General features: G+C 35.9%; 1 protein-coding gene across 6 annotated transcripts in view; it reads left to right on the top strand.

Moving 5' to 3' along the window:
• METTL15 (methyltransferase 15, mitochondrial 12S rRNA N4-cytidine) overlaps positions 1 to 16740 on the top strand; it is a 212112-nt gene that overhangs the window by 23492 nt on the left and 171880 nt on the right. For 5 of the 6 annotated variants that reach the window (XM_078433341.2, XM_060606258.3, XM_081790293.1 and 2 more), the window contains exons 4-5: positions 2601 to 2677; positions 3948 to 4086. The exons of the other annotated variant lie outside the window; for it this stretch is intronic. In XM_078433341.2, the coding sequence (XP_078289467.1) occupies positions 2601 to 2677; positions 3948 to 4086 (216 nt within the window). The remainder of the gene's footprint in view (positions 1 to 2600; positions 2678 to 3947; positions 4087 to 16740) is intronic. 6 annotated transcript variants of the gene reach the window in all.

The following is a 16740-nucleotide window of genomic DNA, read 5'->3' as shown; positions in this document are numbered from 1 at the left end:
TATTTTTTGAAATAATTACTGAATGGAGGAATGAAAAGAAAGATGCTAGTAAGAGAGATGTTAAGGAGAGAGATGTGGCAAGTGGTTGGATGAAGACCAAAATTAATGAGTAGTGATGGTTGTGGAGTTGGAGAGGAATGGATAGATCTGAGAGATATTTAGGAGGTAAAAACACTGGATGAAACTGATACTTATTAAAACACTATTTTTACGTTAGACACTGTGTTAGGTAATGGGGATACAGAAAAGATAACCTGTGGTAAAAGAGCTCTCTGGAATAAAGGTATCTATTTTAGAGATAATGTATAGATTGCTTTGGGATAATAGTAAGGAAACACTTCTGCCTGGTGTTTCACAGAAGATATGGAAAGCTAATATACATTTTCAGAGTTTTCTAAGTGGATAAGTAGAGGAAAGGCATTCTAGCTAGAGAGAACTATTTGTAGAAAGGCAAAAAGGCAAGAGAAGGCAACATTTGTTCAGGGAGGCAAAAGTTCAGAACATGAAGGAATGTCTAAGGAATGCTAATAACATAGGAACTTTATCCTGTTGGAGATTGGAAACATTGGTCATTTCCTCTTTCTCATTACCTTCAGGTTGGTGTGGAATCTGGAGTTAAAATTCATTTGGGGGTAGAGATGGAAAGATGGACAGTTGGGTTTGATGAGATAAGGTTTTCATTTGAAATGTTCACCAGCAGAAAGAAGAGACTAGAAAGAGATAGGTACTAGATATGGAGATTGAATATATCACACAAGTGATATTTAAACCCTTGAGAATAGATATGATTGTTAAGGCAGATAAAAGAGGTTCTTGGATAACACATTGAATATCAAAGCTGTAAAAGAATTTGGGAGATAGAAAAAGAAAGGGTTAGAGAAGTTGGTAGGTATGTAAAGTAAGTTGGAATGAATGGCTACCTAGTCTAATCTGATTCATTACTTTTGGCCCATTGGCCCGGGGTTTAAAGGAAAAGGTTGTTTTCTGGCTCTGTGAACAGCTCAAGTGAAAGGCAAAAATGATTTATAACATCTTTAATACTGGACTATTTTCTTCTTTATATTTAGAATTAACTCTTCCCTTGCTATAATTAATAATAACATTTCATCCAAGTTCCAAAACACCCACTTGCAATATATGCATTATTTAATCTAGAAACTTAAATTTTAAAAAATGACTTTATTTAAAAGCTTTACATTGCTATTGCTTTATGTAGAATAAACTTTACCACATAGATCCAGTTAATCAAATTAATACTATATCACTACTAATCTTGACAGATTTATTTACAAAAAGGAATTCCAAAGAAATTGCCCAGTTTAAATTATTTTTTAACATTTATTTTTGAGAGAGAGAGAGAGAGAGAGAGAGAGTGAGCAGGGGAGGGGCAGAGAGAGAGAGGGACACACAGAATCCGAAACAGGCTTCAGGCTGCAAGCTGTAAGCCCAGAGCCCGACCCAGGGCTTGAACTCTGAAAGGAGAGATCATGACCTGGGCCAAAGTTTGATGCTTAACGACTGAGTCACCCAGGTGTCCCCTGTTTTGAATTGCCAGCTTCGAATTAGAGGTTACCCATCTCTGGTCCATTGTTTGAATTTTGTTGTATTTCTTTCCATGTGTTTATAGCTTCAATGCTTTGGGCTAATATTCAACCTATTAGTTGACTTATTACCTTTCAGAGACTTAATTTCCATGTAAATTAAGTAACAGAACACCTACTTAAGTTGTGAATTTTAATTTTGTCTTTTTGGACCTACTTGATGAATTATATATAATGTTCATACCTAATGGAGAAAAGAAAGGATCTTCCTGCATATGAGTTTCCATTGAATTATCTGTAGGCGTTGTTTTTTTTTTTCTTTTTTTTTTTTTGAGAGAGAGAGCATGCATGCACCTGGGAGAGAGAGAATCTTAAGCAGACTCTATGCCTAGTGCGGAGCCCCACTGAGTCTCGGTCTCAGGATAGTGAGATCCCAACCTCAGCTGAAATCAAGAGTTGGACTCTTAACTGACTGAGCCACCCAGGCATTTTCTTATGGCAACTGTTTTAATCGAGGTATAAACCTCTCTTCCATATTTATATATTGATGGTATTGTATAGATTGGGTAAAAAAAACAAAAGGAAAATAAGTAAATAAATTTAAGAGCAGAAAACTAACTAGGAATAATAGTCTACTCTCAAAATGAATGAATGTTGCTAAAAGGTACACTATATACCACACTTCTAGTCAATGAGAACATTTAAAATAAGAATAATTTAGCTTACATATACATAATGTTCAAAATTGAAAAGTAGAGTTTGTATGATGTTTTAAGAGAGGCATTCAGGGTGTATGTTTTTTGTAAATTTGTTGTCATTTGCTGAAAATTAACATGAATGTGTATGCTTGCTATAAACATTTTCAAGATGCTTAAAAATCAGACACGTATTTTGTATAGTTTTTCCTCAGATAATATTACTGCTAGAGATAGAAACTTAATTGTTTTGCAATGGACATTTTATATGAATCTTTGGGGTTTTGTTTTTTCATGTTTTGTGTAAAAGTTCAAAACGGAGCAGAAATTACGCATTCACTGTTTTTCTTTTTACTAAAATCAGGGATATATGATTTCCTGTAAGAATGTGAATTGGGAAACTAAATTCTTTCAAATGAGTTTCCTGAGCAGATTTTATAGGTAAGGCTTTATTATTTAATTATATTAGATGACTTGGGGATGTGTTGACCATCAACAGAAGTTTTTAGACTGTAATTTAAAGTAGCACTGATGGTGTTTTAGGAGAGTACAAAAACATTAAATTGACAAAATGCATCAATTAGTCTTTGATGGTTTTGCTTTTTGTTATGTTAATTTATTCTCATGACTCAGAAATGAGAGCTCTTTTAGATTCTATTCATTTACACTGCAGGTCAGTGGACTTTAGATCAACATGTCTATGAATAGATATTTGTGGTTATCTTGAACATTTGAAATTGTTTAGATTTCCCCCCAGTCTTCATAACATTTTATTATATTGATTTTGTTAGATTGCAGAAGAAAGGCATACTCATATACTTTGATATTCATTTTTGTACTTTTTTCTTTCTAATCTAATGATGGGGAAAATGTTCAAGTTATATCAAATTACTTATGGATCTTTTATATGCTCTAAAATTTTTTTTAAAAATTCAGTAAGTATGTATTGAATGTTTTTTATGTGTCTGGCATTATGTTTGGAGACGTAGGAGTTATCAAAATAGTGGGTGAATAAATATTGAGGGGATAGTCAAAACTAAGGAGATTTTATCCTTTAAATGAAGGCCCTTATTTTGTGTTTGTGGGATGATCATCTAAATCTAGAGTTGGTGGAGAAAGAGCCCAGGTATGAAATAGCTTGGCTATTCATGGGGAAAAGGGGTGGGTTTTCTCTTACTTAAGGAGCAGTCACATGTTAGGGGTGGTATGTGTGGGGATGGATTTAAAATTTCTCTCAAGGTTTATAATTCAACCTGTGAGAATAATCCATATGTAGATGACCATAGTAGTAACACTAGTTGAAAAGGTAAGTGTTATAACAAAGGTGTATTATTCAAATTAGAGGAGGGAGCAATTTTATTAAATAGGGATCTTTAGAAAATACACTATGGAAAAGGTGGCATTTGATAAAGGCTTGGAAAGATGCTTATGCTTTTGGAGACTTGAATATTTCATTGTTTAATGGAAGCTTACAGAACTCATGAGGTGTAATGGAAATTGTCACCTAACTTCCAGTACATGTATTGCTCCTAAGTAATGATATGACTTTGGAAATGTCACTTGATTCTCTAAACCTCAATTCCTAATATGGAAAAGGAAGATTTTGGAACTATATTCCTCTTTAAGGGTTCTTTTAAACTGTAACAGATTATTTGTAATTATCAGAGTTGACTTTGTAAATGGACTGGATATCTTTTGTTTACCTTTTCAGAACTACTCTCTACCTCTGTCTACACTATTTGTGTCCTGGGAGACTGACCTTCCCCAGCCAAATCATCTGGCTCCCCTGCCCTGTGGCTTCTGGTTGGATTACACAAATGGGAGTCACCAGCTGGAGATCAGAGAGTGAGGTGAAAGTGGAGTCAGGGTAGTTACTCCCCTGGTGCCCTCCCTTGTGTTGCCTTGAATTGGCAGCTTTCCTCTCCCAAAAGCTATACCTCCTGTCAGAAGGCCCTCTCTATATAATTACCCCTTTTTAGATTCTGATAATTATTTACTCCTCTTGCCCTTCAGGCTTAGGGATGGTAATATCTCTTGTTGTTGCCAGATCCCCAGGAACTGTGCACTATCCCCTGTTCTCTATCCCCTAGACTCTGTCCATGTTTTTGAAGTAGACCCTTAGTTAAGCTATCATTCTCAAATTACCAAGTTTGAGCATGCCACTTTTTTTTTTTTGTGCCAGAACTGACTGAATACTTTCTGTTCTCCTGGAATGATGTCCCACAAATCTCTATATCTTAAAGATTTATTGCCATTACGTGTTATCAAGAGTCTCTATAAAATGAAAATATTCTGGGAGGAACTACATGTTAAGTTGTCTGGCGATTATGTTAATTGTCAGTAGCTATGATTGGATTGTATGCTACCTGTTTAAGAGATGTGTGTGTACTCTTCTGTGTGTGCCCCTTTTCTTTGCATTCAGTGAGAACTGAACAGTTTTATTTAAGTCATCTTCCTGGAAGAAAATATCATTAGACTAATTGGATCAAGGTGTGTGGAGTCTTTTCTTGTACCAGTGAGGAGGAGTCTTTGAAGAGTATAAGTCCAGGGCACCTGGGTGGCTCATTCAGTTAAGTGTCTGACTCTTGATATTGGCTCAGGTCATGATCTTGGCAGTCATGAGATCAAGCCCCATGTCATGCTTTGGGCTGACAGTGCAGAACCTGCTTGGGGTTCTCTCACTCCTTCTTTCTCTCTCCCCTCCCCTGCTCACTCGTGTGCATGTATATTCTCTCTCTCTCAAAATAAATAGACTTAAAAAAAAAAAAGTATAAGTCAAGGAGTCACCTGGTTAAATTTCTATTTTTTATGGGCTCCTCAGATGTCTATATGTTGGGTGAATTTGTAGGTAAGGAGGCTGATGTTTTATATTAGATAAACGATTATAAGTATCTGAAGAAGAACAGTAGTAATCAGTGTGTTGAAGGAAGGAGTTGAAAAATGAGTGGTTGTGGCAGTGGACTGGATGAAAGGGGAAAAAGCTTTACATCATTTTTATCTTTTTTGTGTGAGTAATCAGATGGAGGATGGTGACATGATATGGAGAATAATGGAGGAAGATGAGGTTTGGGGGAGAGATGATGGATTAATTTTTTATTTGTGTATTTGAGGTGCCTAAAGGACATCTAGGTTCTCCTGTTATAGAAGGCAGTTGATTGGAATAGTCTGAAGCAAGGAGGAGTAGACCAGATTAGAAATAATAACCTAAGGAGTCATCAGCAAACCATTATTAAAACCAAAAAGGGAATGAGATCACTCAATAATTGTGTGTAAAAAAGAATGTGCACCAAAGATCGGAAGCTGGAGAAAACTAATGTAATATGAATTTGGTAGAAGAAGTTGACCTGAGGAATGAGAAAGAAGGAATGGTTGAAGGGGTATGCAGAGAACCAGGAGACGCTGGTAGCCTGGAAGCCAAAGAAACTGAGCTTTAAAACACAGGACCATCAACAATGGCAAATGCACCCAAATTTCAGAAAGGTAGAGGCTGAAAAATAGTGTTTGGAGTTGACAGTTAAATGATTACTGTAGGGAAACAGCGGTTTCAATGGAGTAATTGCTCATTAGATATTAGATTTCTATATGGAAGGGACAGAAAGAGCAAGTGTAAACTGATATGAAAAAAATTGAGGTGAGTAAAGGAGAGAATATGGATGGAAATATGTCAAGACAAGGTTTTATGTATGTGTGTATGTATGTATGTATGTGGGTGAGTAGGATGGTAGGTAGATAGGCAGAAATAGATATTGATTTACTTTTATGAGAATGGGGTAGGGCAGAATGAAATTTTGGAGATACAGGAGAGGGGATGTCTGATAAAAGCCAGAGAGTCTTGGTTCAAGAACACAGGTACTAGATTGGCCTTAAGTAGAGGAGAGTCACTGCACCCTTTGGGACTTGAAGTAAGGATAGGGATGATTAAAGGTAAATTTGTAGGTAAGGAGTCAGAAACATTGAGAGGAATCGAGTCTGAGTGCCTTTACTTTCATGATAAGGTCAAAGACAATGTTGTCTGTAAATCTGAGGGTTGTTTGAAGAAATTATTAAAGTAGGGGTTTTAGGAGGTTGTTAAAAATTTGGAGTAGTCACTGAGAAATGAAGTGTGGTTAAGAGCTTGAGCTCTAGAATTCTGCTACTGTTTAGCTGTGTGACCACAGGAAGGGTACACTATCTTTCTGTGCCTCAAGTTTCATGGAGAAATGGAGATAACTATAGTTCCTGCCTCACTGGAATATTGTGACAGTTAATAAATGTTTACCTTCTAAAGTGTGTCTGGTACTTAGTAAATACTCTATAAATTATAGTTCTGATTGTTATACTTGAAATGTGAGGGATGAAGCAGTGAATAAGTGGTATGGAGAGGGAAAGAGAGCAAGAATATATGTGGTTGTGTCCATGCAAGAGCTGGAGTAGTTGTGGTTAAAGAATAGGTTATTTGAATTAAAAATTTTAGTTAGAACATGTTGAATTGATGAGAAGGTCTGGTAACTGACTGTGAGAGGTAAAGGTCACTGGATTTGAGATGGACATATTGTCAAAGTATTAGAGTTTTGTACTTATAGACAGAATGATTGATGCAACCTCTGCAGACTGACAAAGGGGTGTGGTATTGACTGTTGACCACTTAAATATGACAAGTGGCATTGCTAAACGTGAATTGATTTTCTGGAATGGAAAGCTATTCTTGGTAAAGTTTCTCTTAATTTACCTAATAGTTGCATTCTTGGAAAATTTACTGTATATTAAATTCTTATAAAAAGTACTGTGTGATATGTAAATTTAAATTTGGTTTCAGGCATAATTGTCCTCCCCTTTCCCCTACCCCCTTTGTGAACTGTATGTCCTATAGAATTTGGGTTCTTTTTCAGCACTGTGCTGTCTATTGCAGGGCATCCAGCATTCCTGTACCTGATCCATTGATAGCTAGCGGTGTCCTCTAATGTTTTGTACAGCCTAAGCACATTTTCAAAATGCTCCTGTCGAGCATTACAGGGAATTAGGGGAGAGAAGGCACAGAGTAGCATGTGGATTGGATCCCAGGAAAACGGTCCTGTTTTGCACAGTGACCTAATATTATAGAGATATGAGGAAGGGAATTACCTGGTAACAAAGTTCCAGGTAGAATCCTGATACAAAGTTGAAATGGTGCAAAGTGGTAAAGTTTTCTTACCACCTTAGCCTCTTGTCCTCATTAATTCCTTCCTCCAAGCCACCCCCAGCCCAGTTGCAGCTGGTAGCCAACCTATGTTAACACTTCATGGCCCGGTGCAGTAAGAATTCTTGACTGGATTTGGTGAAGAGTATAGTTTCAGCATAATTTCTCTTTTAACTACATTAGCATTTTACTTCCTTTCTGCTAACTTCCAAGCTTTCCTTTTCTGTATGAAGACTGGTATAAATGCCTTATCATTCCCATTTAAATGTTTATTCTCATTTTTTTCCTTGCCATCAGTAAATGTGTTGCATAAAATTGTAATCATTGAATTTCTGTGTTTGCTTGTGAACGTAACCCAATGCATTAAAATGCAGTAGTATTATTTCTGTTTCATCTTTTGCTCAAAATGATAAACCTTTCATAGTGTCACCTTTGTCCAATGTCAACAGGTTTTGTTATTTTGGAAGAATCATCTCATTTGCAGCAGGTTGCTTCTGGTGATCTTAATCAAAAGTATTGCTTTTGAAAGAGTAAAGTTTGGTCAAGTTGTGCCATTCAGATATTATGCTTTTTAAAAATTAGGTGACTTTTCTTGTTGGGATGAGCACTAGGTGTTATATATAAGTAATGAATCATGGGAATCTGCATGTGAAGCCAAGAGCACACTGTATACACTGTATGTTATATAACTTGACAATAAATTATATTAAAAAATAAAAAAATAAAATTAGGTTACTTTTGAAATATGGAACAATAGTTTCCATTAAAAAAATTTTTTTAATGTTTATTTATTTTTGAGAGAGAGGGAGAGAGAGAGTGTGAGCAGGAGTGGGTCAGAGCAAAAGGGAGACACAGAATCTGAAGCAGGCTTCAGGCTCTGAGCTGTCAGCACAGAGCCCAACGTGGGGCTCGAATTCTTGTACCTCAAGGTCATGACCAGAGCCAAAGTCCAATGTTTAACTGACTGAGCCACCCAGGCGCCCCAATAGTTTCCATTTTAAATAAAAATTTAGGATGATAAAAAAATGATTAGTCAGGGATAAATGAGGTTTGATGAGGTTTTTATAGATTCCCTTGGGAAGTAAAACCCCATCCTTAATAGTGAAGATTCGTTGTAGTTCCTTAAGTATACATGCTTTGTGCAATATACCTACTTTCAGTCTGTTTCCTGGGAGAAATGTCCATGCCAAGAAAATCATTGTGATTGGCATTAATTGTTATGCCTCTTGGGTTTCCCTGCAGATTAGCCAGAGTTGTAAAAATGGAACCTTTTTTTTTTTTTTCCCATATAAAGGTCAGAGCAACAAATATGGTCTTGAAATGAAGCACTAGTATGGTCGCCTAGCACTGTGTAATTACATCATAATTATACGCATGGGTGGCATCTCTTTATTCAGTTACATTTCTTCTGTATTAAAATATATATCATTTTTATGTGAGAAAAAATAGATTTTTCATAAATCCAATTTGTTCTTGTCCCTTAACCTTAATACATTAGTCTATGTTTTAAACTGGTAGAAAATAATTTGTTCTTACTGTCTTACTCTTTTTATCATGGCTCCTTAATAATCTTGAAAATGAGTCTATTAAATCAATTAAATTAATTTCAGCTGCTTTTAAGTTCATTCTGTGGGGGTTTTCCCCTATGAGTTTTTCGTAAACTATACTTGAGCTTATATATACCATAAATGAGTTTTTCAGTCATCTATTCTTTGAAATTCACTTTGGTGTGGCATGTGGTATATTAGAGGAGAATTACTTCTTCATCTTTGATACATGGTGTATAGTGTTTTGTTTGTTTGCTTGTTTGTTGTTTTTGCCACCAGTGACAAATTCCTGAAAAGTTCTATGAAAATCAAATTTCAGAAACTTCCATTTACTTACTGTATATTATAATCTTAGCAAGTTTTATTTGAATAAAATATTGAATTAATACTGATTCCAAAAATCAGCAAGAGTTGGTAAGATTAAAGGGAAGGTATATTTTTTAACTTTCAATTTTCATTTCCTCAGATTTGGAAGTCTATAGACCTATTAGAATAATGATGCATAAGGAAATTAATTGCAACTTAGAAAATAAAAAGTTTTAATATTTGTTAAAACCTATCATGTCATGAAGAAAAAATCCTGAGAATATTGCTTAAGAGTAATCTGATTTAAGAAAAAGATTAAAGATCTTAGGATATGTAGTTTTGTAAGTTTTTTTTCTCCAAATATTGACATTGATTTTAGGGGAGCCTGCCTGGCTCAGTTGATAGAACATGCAACTTTTGATCTCAGTGTCCTGAGTTTGAGGCCACACTGGGTGTAGAGCTCACTAATAAAAATTATTTTAAAAATGTCTCGAGGCACCTGGATGGCTCAGTCTGTTAAGCGTCCAACTTCAGCTCAGGTCATCATCTCACAGTTCGTGAGTTCCAGCCCTGCATCGGGCTCCATGCTGACAGCTCAGAGCCTGGAGCCTGCTTCAGATTCTCTGTCTCCCTCTCTCTCTGACCCTCCCCTGCTCACACTCTGTCTCTTTTTCTCAAAAATAGATAAGCATTAAAAAAAAATGTCTCTTAGAGTAGTTAGGCTAGGTAGTGGTTGAAGTGCGGGAGGCAGATGTAGAGTGCTTTAAAGAGGATGTTTTTGGAACGTGGCAAGAAATAGGTTACCTTGGGGGTGGGAGCTGTGACTCAGATTAAGCACAGACTTCAAGGTAATTTCAGGTTTACTATAGTCACTTGAGTTTAGGACCTGGAGTTTAATCTCTTGGGGAACATTACAAAAAATCAGTTAACATACTGTGATATTCAGTGTACAGATGGCTGCTGTTGATCTTCACCTCCTGGTGTTCACAGTCTTTGGAGTTCCTTCCCACAGTGAGTTGGGTTGACCTGTGTAACTAGTAAGATATTCCAGATATGATGGTGGGTGACATCTGAGGCTAAGTCAGAAAAGAAATTGTGTAGGGGTGTCTGGGTGGCTCAGTCTGTTGAGCGTCCCACTCTTGGTTTTGGCTCAGGTCATGATCTCATGGTTCCTGAGTTCCAGCCCCAGTGGGCTCTGTGCTGACAGTGAGGAGCCTGCTTGAGATTCTTCCTCTTTCTCTGCCCCTCCCTCGCTTGCACTCTCTCTCTCTCTCTTAAAAATAAATAAATAAAATTTAATAAAAAATTTTTAAAAAAGAAAGAAATTGTGGGTTCTTCCTTTCTGTCTCTTGGATTGCTTGCTTGCTCTGGAAGGCCAGTTACCATACCATTAGGATGCTTAAGCAACCCATGGAGAGGCCTGCATAGGGTGGGATTGAAGCCTCTTGACAGCCAGCACAGGTAAGTCAGCCATCTTGGAAGCTGATCCTCTAGGCTCAGACAAGCCTTCAAATGAATGTAGTCCTGGCTGATACTGCAACCTTGTGAGAGACTCCAAGCCAGAATCACCTGGTTAAACTGTTTCTGTATCCCTAACCCATAGAAACTGTGAGATAAGAAATATTTATTGTTTTAAGCCCCTAAGTTTAGGGTAACCTGTTACACAGCACATTAATATGCTGCACAGTAATGCAGAAATAATACACACAAATAAAAGAGTTTCAATTGTGATAAATGTCATCAAGGAAAGGTATGTACTGCTATGAGAATGGCTAACAGACTTTTGACTTAGTATGGGGGTTTGAGAAGGGCTTGTGAGTTTAGATCTAAAGAACAGGGAAGAGCATTCCTGACAGGAAGCATCATATGAAATTCTGTTGTGGGAAAAGGAGAGTACTTTTGAGAAACCTGGAGAAGACCAGTGTGGCTAAGGGTAGACAGCAGAGAAGAGATGGAAAGAAAGGAAGGTAGACCAGAAGATGCCAGGCCTGCGGCCGTGTTAGGGATTTTGGTCTTTATTTTAAAAAGCAGTGGGAATCTACTACAAAGTTTTTATCAGGGGTTGTGGGGTAACTGGATTAGATGTGTTTTGTAAAGAGCATTCAGACTGCCTTGTGGAGAATAGATTAGAAGTGGTAGGCTGGCAAAGGGTTGTACAAAGGTGGATGAGAGGAGACAGTGGGAAAGCAACTGAATTCATCTAAAGAGGTGATAGTTTGGGCTAATGTGGTGGCAGTTTAGATGGAAAGAGGTGGGCAGATCTGGGAGGTTTTCTATTTAAAATAAACAATGTTGTGAGGAGTTAGATATGAGAGGTGAAGAGAAAGGCAGCTGTTAATGAAGGTGTTTGGCCTTGTTACTGTATGGATAAAGACTCAATTTTTTAAAGGAAGAAAGATCTTGTATTTCTTTTTGGACATGTTTTTAGGTGCTTTTCAGACAGCCAAAATGGAGTTTCCAGAACTAGTTAGATACATTGTTCAGAAGCTCAGTGGAGAGTTATGAACATGAGACCAAAGTTTGTCAGATTTATTTAAGTCATAACCTGTGTGATGCAGTCCTTGAAGAGTGTTGTGGTCAAAAGAACACAGTCTAGCAAAACAGTTACGTCAAAATAATGCAGATCCTTTGTGCGTTTCTTAAAACTGTGAATGGGACTCCTAATTCCCAGCAGTACTTTCTGTTAATGCTCTTGTTCCGTTTTCCTCTTTCTTCGTCACATGCAGCTGCTCTTCCACCCCTGTTTTCAACACTCCTGAAGAAGCTGCTCCCTCCTATTCAGGCCAACTTTTATACTAACTCTTCCTTTATCTTTTGTTTTTTGCTCCTCATTGCTTAAATTGATGTAACTGTTTTGTCCTGTTTTGACAAAATAGGGCTTTCCTGGCAATGGAGGGTAGGGAAACTGGGAACACAAAGCCAGATGTTCTTCAGATGGCTTAGGGAGAGGAAAGTCAAGGAACACTTTTGGGAACAGTGACACATTAATGATTTTCGTTACATCACTGATTTTTCAGCGTGTTAAGTAAAAATTGAAGCCATAGGCTCAGATGATTTTGCCTGTCATTGAGTAAATGAAAGAGTGTCCTGATCCTTAAGTAGCTCTATCACGTAATGGTTCGAGTTAGGAAGATGAGCCTAGAGAAGGACCAATCTGTTGACTTCTGACTGGAACCTCTGAGCTGACTCCTCTGTTAGGTCTCAGCTTAGATAGTCGTTTCTTTGAAAAGCCTTTTCTAACGTTTCATTTCCAGGTTAGGTTCTTCTCCAGTTGCCACTGAACCCTATTATTGTCCTCATCATTGCTATAATTATTTAATTGCATGTGGTCCCCAATATTCTAACCTTGGGAGGATGGAGGACAAGTTCACTATTGTATCCTCAGTAAGTACTGCCTTATCTGTTAAAAATGGGACTCCTTAAGCACTTGTTTAATTAATTTAAGCAGGTATTCTCATTGGACTCATTAGGTTTTATATGTGTATATCAACCACATTCCCTGCTTAGCTTACTGGTAAAATATATAGACTTTCTCTTTAACAAACATCATAAAATAGCTATAGTCCAAGTTTTTATTGTAGGTTATGACTTTGAACTCTTTGCCACCTAATACATATAAAAAGTTGGGGGGAAATAGAATTTATGAAGGACTGCACTGTACTCGGATCATATCATTTTCACATTCTTAGAACTGGTTTTACTGAATTGTGTTATTCCATAGCTTATATCAAGGGATACTGAAAGTAACACAGCTCTGACACTCACCATTGTGATCACTTGAAAGGTTGGAGGAGAAGGTAGTTTACTGTGATTTCTTTGTGAAGACTAGTAGGAAATTTTTTTCAAGGTACAGTAAGTAGGAAGACTTATTTTGTATGACTATGGTTTGTGTATGTGTGTGTGTGTGTGTGTGTGTTTAATTTTCCATGGATATGGCAAATGATGCATCTGCTTATGTTTCTCTCTTTATACTGGTTTCTGGGATACTCAGATAAATTTTGTAGCTGCCTTTATCAGAGGACATAAACATTCTTTGTTCTGTGTTTTGACTAATAGTCTTACTACTGATTTTAATTATACTTTTTAATTTCTTCTGTCTTTGTTGCCACCTTCCTCCCCTTCCTATCTCCATTTCATTGCTTTTTTACTTTCTGTGCTGATTTCTCTCTGTAAGTCATTTTAAATTTCCTTTGAATCACAAGGCATTAAAAATTACATGTAGACATGGATCTCTTATTGGCAGTTTGTTTGGGAACTGACTTGGTGTTAACTTTGGCTTCTCTCACTGGATTCTCTAGGCTCTCCAGGATATTGAGACTGGCTGGGGCCTGTGGAACACCCCCTCTCTTAGACTCTATTTTGTGAATACAGGGTCTTGTTTGTCTACCCTGCAGGCAATAGTCTTTCATTCTTTTTTTCACTGGTCCTCTACCCACTCTCCCAACCCCAAAGCAATTTTTAAGTATTTTAAAAATAGTTACCTATATTATAACTCTATGATCTAATAAAACCTTTGAATTAGGTAGAAGTAAATTTTATACTAAAAGCAAGGAAAGCTAATTACTTGCCTTCTTTTTTATATTATGTTTTGTAATTTTTTTGAAGAACCATTTAACTCATTTATATTAATTCTAGAAAGGTCAGTAATCTTGGATCACACTAAGAATAAACTAAATCTGAAAAAAAAATAAAGTTCCCATAGGCTAAATGTATTTTAATGTTTCTAGGCTTTTGTTCATATCTAAATTTTATTTCCATTGCTATTTACAAAGAGTTAGGAAATATGGGATATGTACATATATATAAATATAAATATAAATATATATATATATATATATATATGAATTGGTGCATTTCATTAAACACTTTAATATGAGTTATTTATATCCTCTATATGGTTTAGAAAGCAACTAGCATTCCTTATGGATATATTTGCAAAACTGATTTTAAAGTAATATATTTTCATTGTTTTGTTAACAAATCAAACTTTTCAAGCTATTTTTGACTATTAAACCTTTCTGAAAAGTTGTTCCATATCCTTCCGGTCATCTAAATTTATCACAGGCCTTTAACTAAGAAGGTTGGTGAACCTTCTTTCCTTTTGATCTTGCATCCTGGCGGGTGCTTGGATATTTCTTCTGTAAGAAAAGTTTTGGTGGATGAGTCAGTGCACTGAGTCATAGGCAGCATGAAGCCTCTAGTGTTCTATACGAACTAATTGGAAACAGTTTCAAAATTAATTAAGGCACAGTTGTCAGCTCAGTGTTACTGATTGACATCCCACCAAAGTATTTTGTTTTTTGGCAACTTGCTTAATTGTTCTTTGGTATTTAGGTTTTTGTTTTGCTTTATGTATTTTTTTTTTAAATCTGTTGAATAGACCTATAGTTACCATGTTGATTTTTTTTTAAGCTCTCTTATGAACCTTGTGTCATTTGTGTTTAATTTCTCCCTTGCTTGATGCCTTTTTTCCTTTAAAAATTATTCAATACAGTTCCTGTTCTTTCTGGCTTGCTAATTTATCAGGTCACGAGAGAAGTCTTTTATGCTCCACAGAAACCAGTTTATACAATAATAATATATTGATTTATCAAATAAGAGCCCCTTCTCCAATGAAACACCATGTGTTTAATTTAACAAATACAAATTAAATGGCTTATATAGATTTCTTTACATTGCCTTAATTTGACCTTAATAAATTCATTAAAGATGACATGTTTTTGAAAGATTCTTTTTCTTTATTGTACTTAGATTTGTTGAAAGTACTTTCATTTGTATGAAGGATTTTGCAAGGGGGACATTGATTAGGTGTTCTTCATGTTTACAGAAGATTAAACAAGAAATTAAGACCAGGAAGATATTTTGGCTGAGAGGTCAAATATGTTCTGGCAAGATGATAAAACGCTAAGGTGAATTAGTAAGGGGGAAAAAGAAATAAAAGTAAGAAAACTCACATAATAAGTACCTACTAATTTCCAGGTACTTTGCATATATTATTTCGTTAAGTCCTCTTAGCATGTCTTTAATATGGGACTTATTTACCCACAATCAAATGTGGAACTTGAAGCCCAGCAAGTTAATAACTTATTCAAAGTCCTTTAGTAAACACCTTAGGCAATCTATGGCAGCTCTTTAGTGTGCTGTCTCATGCCAGATTCGGGCATTATGCCAAAGGAAAATGCAGGAAAAGTATTTATTTTAGTTATACAATAGACCATCTATATGACAACAAATGGATGACACATTTTTTTAATCATTCCTCTTAACCATTACTTTTGAAGTTATTTCATTGAAATTGAGAAACATTTTACGACTGATGATATGTCAGTTTAATTGGCAGCATCTTTTTTTTATAGTATGTAAGATTAATGCTGCATCTTATAATCAGTATGATCTTAGATTTGTTGGAATACAGTAGATAGTCTTTGTTCTTGTCACTCCTTAGAAATGTTTAAGAACAAAAGCAACCATTTAACCTTTTGGTTTTTCTTTCATTTTTTCCTATGTCTGCTCTAATGAGATGGTCTAAAAAATTCAATGGTCAACGAAGTTTTAGAAACATAGCATACTCTATCCTCTTGGAGATTCTCATTTCACAGTAGCATATAAGCATTTTAGCAAAAAAAAAAAAAAAAAAAAAAAAGTGAAAAGTAAAATATATTTAACTTTGTTTAACCCATTGTTGTACAAATTTGTTTGACCAAAGAATCTCCTGTATTCTTTTTTTTTTTTTTTTTTTTTTGTCTTTTTGCACTTGAAGAACTTAATACCCTGTTTATACCTTTGGGAAATGCTGGATTACACACTCTCTTGCCTGAGGGTATCACCACTTAAGAGTCTTAGCTTTCTGAGGGTTAACAGGTTTTTCTTTTTCAGACTTCTCACCCAACCTCATTTTATTTTTATTTTCATGTATTAATCATACCTCATTACCAATTTCTTGTCTTTTTTTTTTTTTTTTTTTAAGTTTCTTGAGTTGTGTCTTGGTGTACAGTTTTTCCTCATTTGCTAGCAAAATTTTTGAAGCTTATCAACTGGGTGTTTGGAGTTTTGTTAAGGATTCTAAACAACCAGAGAATTCTTGGTAATGTATAAATTACAAATGTATAAATCACATTTTCTTTCATTTTATGACATCTAAAGGTCAGTAGGTTATGGGAGACTCATTTACATATCTTATGCTGATCTCTTCAAAGGTATGACATTTTTCATCTTCCAAGGACTTACTAAGGAGGAGTATGTTCCCTGCTATTTTTCTTACTTATCTTCTTATTTCCTGACCCTCCCCTCCGCTCTCCTCCTCTCTATCCTTCCCCCTGCCCTCTGCCTAATATCTGGACTCAGTTTACTTACCAATTCTGTGTTCTGTCGGGATTATGAATTTAATCATGTAATATTTGTATACTCTCATTCCCCATTGTATATTTTAATGATCTTGCTTCTGGAGCCCTGTTCTTAGCACTTCTGTACAACAGAGCCTGCTTTTGGCTTTTTAT

Source organism: Panthera onca, chromosome D1 (assembly GCF_046562875.1).
Source record: "Panthera onca isolate mPanOnc1 chromosome D1, mPanOnc1 haplotype 2, whole genome shotgun sequence".
Lineage (NCBI taxonomy): Eukaryota > Metazoa > Chordata > Mammalia > Carnivora > Felidae > Panthera > Panthera onca.
Note: the sequence above shows the minus strand (reverse complement) of the source record. Positions and strands in the feature narration are given on the sequence as shown.